The sequence below is a fragment of the Aethalodelphis obliquidens genome, unplaced genomic scaffold (assembly GCF_003676395.1).
Source record: "Aethalodelphis obliquidens isolate GAN/ISIS:26980383/991018 unplaced genomic scaffold, ASM367639v1 scaffold3, whole genome shotgun sequence".
NCBI classification, from domain to species: Eukaryota; Metazoa; Chordata; class Mammalia; order Artiodactyla; family Delphinidae; genus Aethalodelphis; species Aethalodelphis obliquidens.
In genome coordinates, this window is record NW_020837947.1 from 50315433 (window position 1) to 50321701 (window position 6269).

General features: G+C 34.8%; 1 protein-coding gene across 1 annotated transcript in view; it reads left to right on the forward strand.

Annotated features, from left to right (window-relative positions):
* Positions 1-5843, forward strand: part of SNX3 (sorting nexin 3) — a 43974-nt gene extending 38131 nt beyond the window's left edge. Inside the window, exons 3-4 of the mRNA XM_027089216.1 lie at positions 3612-3736; positions 5097-5843. Of these exons, the coding sequence (XP_026945017.1) occupies positions 3612-3736; positions 5097-5202 (231 nt within the window). The 3' untranslated portion in view covers positions 5203-5843. The remainder of the gene's footprint in view (positions 1-3611; positions 3737-5096) is intronic.
* Positions 5844-6269: the final 426 nt, after the last annotated feature.

Genomic DNA, 6269 nt, shown 5'->3' on the forward strand with positions numbered 1-6269 from the left:
ACACTACCAAACGTAAAATAGATAGCTAGTGGAAAGCAGCCGCATAGCACAGGGAGATCAGCTCGGTGCTTTGTGACCACCTAGAGGGGTGGGATAGGGATGGTGGAAGGGCGGGAGACGCAAGAAGGAAGAGATATGGGAACACATGTATATGTATAACTGATTCACTTTGTTATGAAGCAGAAACTAACACACCATTGTAAAGCAATTATACTCCAATAAAGATGTAAAAAAATAAAATAAAGTGTACAATTCAGTGGTTCTTACTATATTCACAAAGATGTGCAACCATTACTATAGTCAGTTTTAGAACACTGTAATCACACCGTAAGAGAAACCCCATACCCGTGAGTAATCACTACCAATTTCTCCTCACCCAGCCCTAAACAACCACTAATCTTTCTCTATGGATTTGCCTGTTCTGGGCATTTCATATAAATAGAAATGTAGAATATGTAGTCGTTTGTGTCTGGCTTCTTTCACTGGCTTCTTTCACTGAGAGTGTTTTCTAGGTTCATCCTATTGTATTGTTAATCACTACTTCATTTCTTTTTATTTCCCCAAAATATTCTTTTGTATGGATAAACCACATTTTATTTATCCATTTATCATTGGCAGACATCTGGGTCATTCCTGCTTTTTGACTATTGAGAATAATGCTGCTATGGGACTTCCCTGGTGGTCCAGTGGTTAAGACTATGCTCCCAATGCAGGGGGCCGGGTTCGATCCCTGGTCAGGGAACTAGGTCTCGCATGCCGCAACTAAGACCCACGCAGTCAAATAAATAAATAAATAAATATTAAAAAATAGTAATAATGCTGCTGTGAACATTCATGTACAGGTTTTTGTATGGACATATGTGTTTGTATTTCTTGGGTACATACCTAAGAATGGATTTACAGCCATATGATAACTCTGTTTAACCTTTTGAGGAACTCCCAGACTTTTTTTTCCAGAACAGCTATACCATTTTTACATTTCCACCAACAATGTATAAAGGTTCCATGTTTTTCCACATCCTCACCAACATTTAATATTATCTGATTTCTTTATTATAGCTTTCTTAGCGTGTGTGAAGTGGTATCTCGTGGTTTTCATTTTCCTGATGGCTAATCATGTTGATCATCTTTTCATGTACTTATCAGCCATTTACATATCTTCTGTGGAGAAATTTTTTTTCAGATCCTTTGCCCATTTTATTGAGTTTCTTTTATTATTGAGTTGTATATAGAATATACTAAAAAAACAAAAAAAACCTCTTACAAGTCCCTCATCAGATTTACAGTTTGCAAAAATCTTCTCCCATTCTGTGAATTGTTTTCACTTGATGTTGTCCTTTGACGCACAGTACTTCACTTTTAACATTAGACCAGATAATTATTTTGGGCATTTAACCTGTGTGAAAGTTGTACATATATTAGTATTGCTAAGAACAATTAATCAAGTTGTTTTATTTATATATTAGTACTTTTAATTAAGATCTGTTATACTAGACTAGAAAGTAGATGAAATTTATTGTATTTACTGGTCATTATGGTTCAATCTTTTAGCTTTTTTTATTTCAGTATGCTTTCACTATATTATGCTGGCCAGATAGCCTTCTGTCCACTTCTTGCCCCACATACACACACATATCATCAGACTCATTACTTTTAAATTGGTGTAAGAATTCTAAGTAGATCTTTTCAGACTGCTTAAGCAAAAATAATTTGATGTTGAAGATCTTTGGGATCTTAGCTGGACAAACCACTCATGATTTTTGTAGGTGATTAATCCTGTTGCCTACAACCTTACCATCCATTTCAATGAGTATTTTGAGTATTAGTAAGAACGTATCTCTACGGATGATAATACATAGTAATTTTTAATCTTATATTTCATGCTAAATTCTACCCTGAATTAATGGTGGTCATTTCGTTAACACAGTGGTTCTATATTCCTTTTTTTATAATAGCTTTATAGATACAGATGTTTTTTCCTGCCCATCATATAAACTATTCTGCTGGAGCTCAGCTAGTGGTCATGATCCCTGTTTTTTAATTGTAAGTTCCCTGCAGGTTTTAACTCTTCAACTTGACAAATGCTAATATAGGGGAGAGATTTAAGAATGTTAAAGCAAACTTATGAAGACAAATCTTTAGATGTCTTAAGCATTGGGTATCTGGGGAGAGTAGCTCTAGGAAGGAATTACAAAGTTTATGTTGGGCATTGGTTTTGTGTTTCTTTTTAGCTCTTTGTTTTTTGCTGATCTGTAAGAAGTTGTATGATCTTTCCCTTTTTTACCTTGTTGAATTATCGTTTTAGGATAGAAACTCTGCATCAAGGGTTTTAGGTTTTACCTCTTAGAATATATATGATTTTATTACTGGTGTTTACTATTTATATTTCTCCTTGTTTGACTTGTTTGCCCACACCTTTTCTGTGTTTTAACATAAGATAAGGATTCACCTAAGTGGTTAGTCATTTAACAGATATTTGAGCTTCTGCTGTATGCCCAGCTTTTCTTAAAATAACCATAAAAAGCCTGAGACAAGGGTCCTTGATTTGAAAGCATTAATAGGATAGATTGGTGGTTCTCCACCAGGGGCAGTTTTGTTCCCCAGGAGACATTTGACAGTGTCTGGAGACCATTGTTATTGTCACAACTGTGGGGTGCCTACTGGCGGCGTCTAGTGGGTAGAGGCCTGGGATGCTGTTGAATAGGTATTCTATGGTGTACAAGAAACCCCTCCCCCCAGTACATTATCTAGTTCAAAATGTTAATAGTGCCATGGTTGAGAAATTCTGAGATAGAGAACCCAACTAACCTGTGAAATAAATAGCTAGGTGCTATTTAATTCAAACAAATATTTGAGCTCCAGATAATTCCCAGAAGAGGGAGATCAGTCATAAGTTGTCCCTAGAGGAAAGTTAGGCTTTGACAGGGAAAATTTGGGATATTCCTCTAGTGTGAGAAGGAAGAAATGACAGGTCTTTGGGGAAAGATAGGATAATGGGTTTGGGAGAAAGTTGACGTGCTTCTTAGCCTAGGAAATGGAAGAGTGGCAACAAGTAGAGTTGATTATTTTGTCATCACCTCAAAACACAGGTAGGAAAGATTATATGCAGATGGTATGAGGTAGAAGAAATTTACCACAGAATTCTTATCTGCCCATGCCAGAAAGAACATTGTTAGTATTTTACTTCTTCATTTAATTGAGAGTTGAGTTTGATCTCTTCAGTTACCATTGTAATAAAGCATTGTCTTCCCCAAGTGACATCAGAACTGTCTGAGGGGCATGGTAGCCTTTACTTCAGTATTGATTATTCGCTTTGTATACTTGTGCTTTGATAAGTCCAGGAAAAATGAAAATGAAGCTGTGGGCCCTGCCATTGAGGAGCTTTGGTCTGATGGACTATTGTGGCATTTTGGTTATCTTGCCTCCAAAACATTTAATCATTTTTCAGTGTATTTTTATTGATTCCCTTTTACTGTATATTTAAACTAGTTTAACAATGGGATGGTTCTCATAGTGAAGATATACTTTGTCTTCATGCTATGCTCTTCATGCTATTATTTTCCCAACTCAGTCAGCATGTTCAAGAACTTTCTTTCCTTATCTTGTTTTAGGTTGTAGTCCCCCCACTCCCTGGGAAAGCGTTTTTGCGTCAGCTTCCTTTTAGAGGAGATGATGGAATATTTGATGACAATTTTATTGAAGAAAGGAAGCAAGGGCTGGAGCAGTTTATAAACAAGTAAGTGCTTTCTGTTCCTCAGGGTCTAAGAGTGAATAGTGTTCTGAGCTGTCTTTAGGTGACTGCTGTTTATTAATTTAGATATCAGACTAAACTGGTGCTTTTTCTTTTTGGTCATTTCCTAACTTTTTGTATCATTTAAACAAAGTGAAAACATATAACAAGTTGAATATCGTGATAAATATTAACACACTTGAGTAATATGAGTATCTTTGTGTTGACCTAAGTTTTGTATTTGTTTTTCTTGGTTAATTTATGCAAATTACGTTTAAAATTACAGCATTTAAAAAATAGTTTTACTTAGGATTCTTTCTGATTTAAGGTATGTTCTAGCATGAACAGTAAAACTTACAATACACTTGCAATCATTTTGATTGCAGATGGAAGTATCATCAGCATGTCTTGTGTAAAGGTGCACATTTAAAATTTTTGTGGCAAAATATATTCTTTTGAAAATGTAAGGAGACTGTATCATTTATCTTTTACTTTAGAAACTTAATAAACTCAAACTCTAGCTTTTAATTTTATTCCTATTTGAAATATAGCCTCTTTTTTTTTTCTTTTTTGGAAGAGTTACGCCTGGAAAGGGCTCACTATAATTGTGCATTTGGCCTTAAGTTTGACCAAATAAAGTCAACTCCTAGAGAATACGGTTGTGTGAGCTTATTTATTAGCAATACTTTAATTTTTATCTAGTAATTTGAAGATCTGTGAGTGGTAAACAGAGCGAAAGTTATACAAAGCCCTTAACTTTTAGTTATCTGAGAGCACACAACCTTCATTGTCTTCTTATGAACATACTTTCTTTTTGGAGAAGGCAGTGCTAGCTTGGATGTTTTTAAATTCTGAAATAAAGTCTGGTTGCTCAGTCTGATCTTGTGTTTAGTCTGATGGAAACGTTTAAAAGCAAGCAAAAAACAAAAACAAAAAAACCTGAACATTTGTGCCTATTTCTTAGTATTTTGGAGCTTTTATTGAACTTCAGTGTATTTCTAACTATAATCCTATATCTTTTCCTTCTTTAAAATGGATTCTTAGAATCAATGACATTGTTTCACTTTTAACATTAAAATTCATTTAGGTTTCTTACGAATATACCAACTAATATGTAAAGAAGTTAATTGCGTACATACGCCAGAGGCAGTACAAAGCTAGTGATTAAATGTTTTCTAAATTACCCTTATGATCTGAAGGAAAGAAAATATACTGTTAGTTGATAGACTATAGCTTTATGGGCAGTCCAGAATAACACTTATTATTACTAAGTTGTTTGTGCTTCCTAACCTTAAAATGTGTATATTTGGTCCCCCTCCACCACTTTTATAAAAGACTGGACTGAATTTGTATCTTTTATTCCTAGGGTCGCTGGTCATCCTCTGGCACAGAATGAACGTTGTCTTCATATGTTTTTACAGGATGAAATTATAGATAAAAGCTATACTCCATCTAAAATAAGACATGCCTGAAATTTGGCAAGAAGGGGCAAGAAGAACTTTCCATGACTATTAATGATTCATATGCACCAGTGAAGAAGTTCTAACTAACTTTAGCATGCTGCACAAAAACTGGTATAATATGCCTTCAGTATACTAACACTCATATGCTCAGTTCTGTTTTGTTTTGGCAGTTGACAAGAAGTTAATTTGCTTTCGTGAAAAAAATCCCTCATTCCAGCCTTTCTATAGAAATAGCCGTTTTAATGTGGTGCACACTCTAGCTTCACAAACCTGTTACTCTAGTATAACTTGCAGTGTCCTAACTAAAGTTACTCATTTGGTCTTACCTGCAGTTTTTGTGTCATGTTTGCTTCTTGAATCTGATTAATAGAATTTTTCTCTTATCCCCTTTTTAATACGTGGTGTCACTTGACCTAATTTATGTGTGGAAGCACTACACATTGGTTTCCAGTACCCTACACGTAAGATACACACTTGTGTGCAGAAAGTATCTCCCTTCAGGCTTGTAATCCCCTTCACATGGAAGATCGGTGAGGGAAATCTTTATATTCTGTATAAAAACAAAATCAAATTTATATACTAAAATCATTTGTCTAAAAATTTAAGTTGTTTTCAAATAAAAATAAAAATGCATTTCTGATATGCACTGATTGTGTTGCTTCTGGCTTTTCTTTTCTCCCTTCAGAAGACTTTCCTACTTAACTCACTTGTTGAGAGGGATTATTTACTAATTATATACTTTTCTCATTCCTGTAACTCCATTCCTCTTTAAGCAGTGGTGATATCAAATATGCTACTACCCTTTGAATGGGGCTATTTTCTTTTACACAACAAAAAAAGTGATGTACTAGGAAAAGCATTCCTTAAAGCTTACTGAGTTGTTATGAAGCACTTTGTGTATTTGGAAAATGCTCTATAATCTCAAGTCATTCTTTTCAAAAGGCCTTTTAAGATAAGTCAATAGCATGCCCCCTATTTTTCAGAAGAATTTTTTCCCTAGCTCATCTGAGTGACTTGTTTAAACTTAGCAAGGGTGTAATAACTGTTTTCTTAGCAGGTTCATGCTTTCTCTTTAG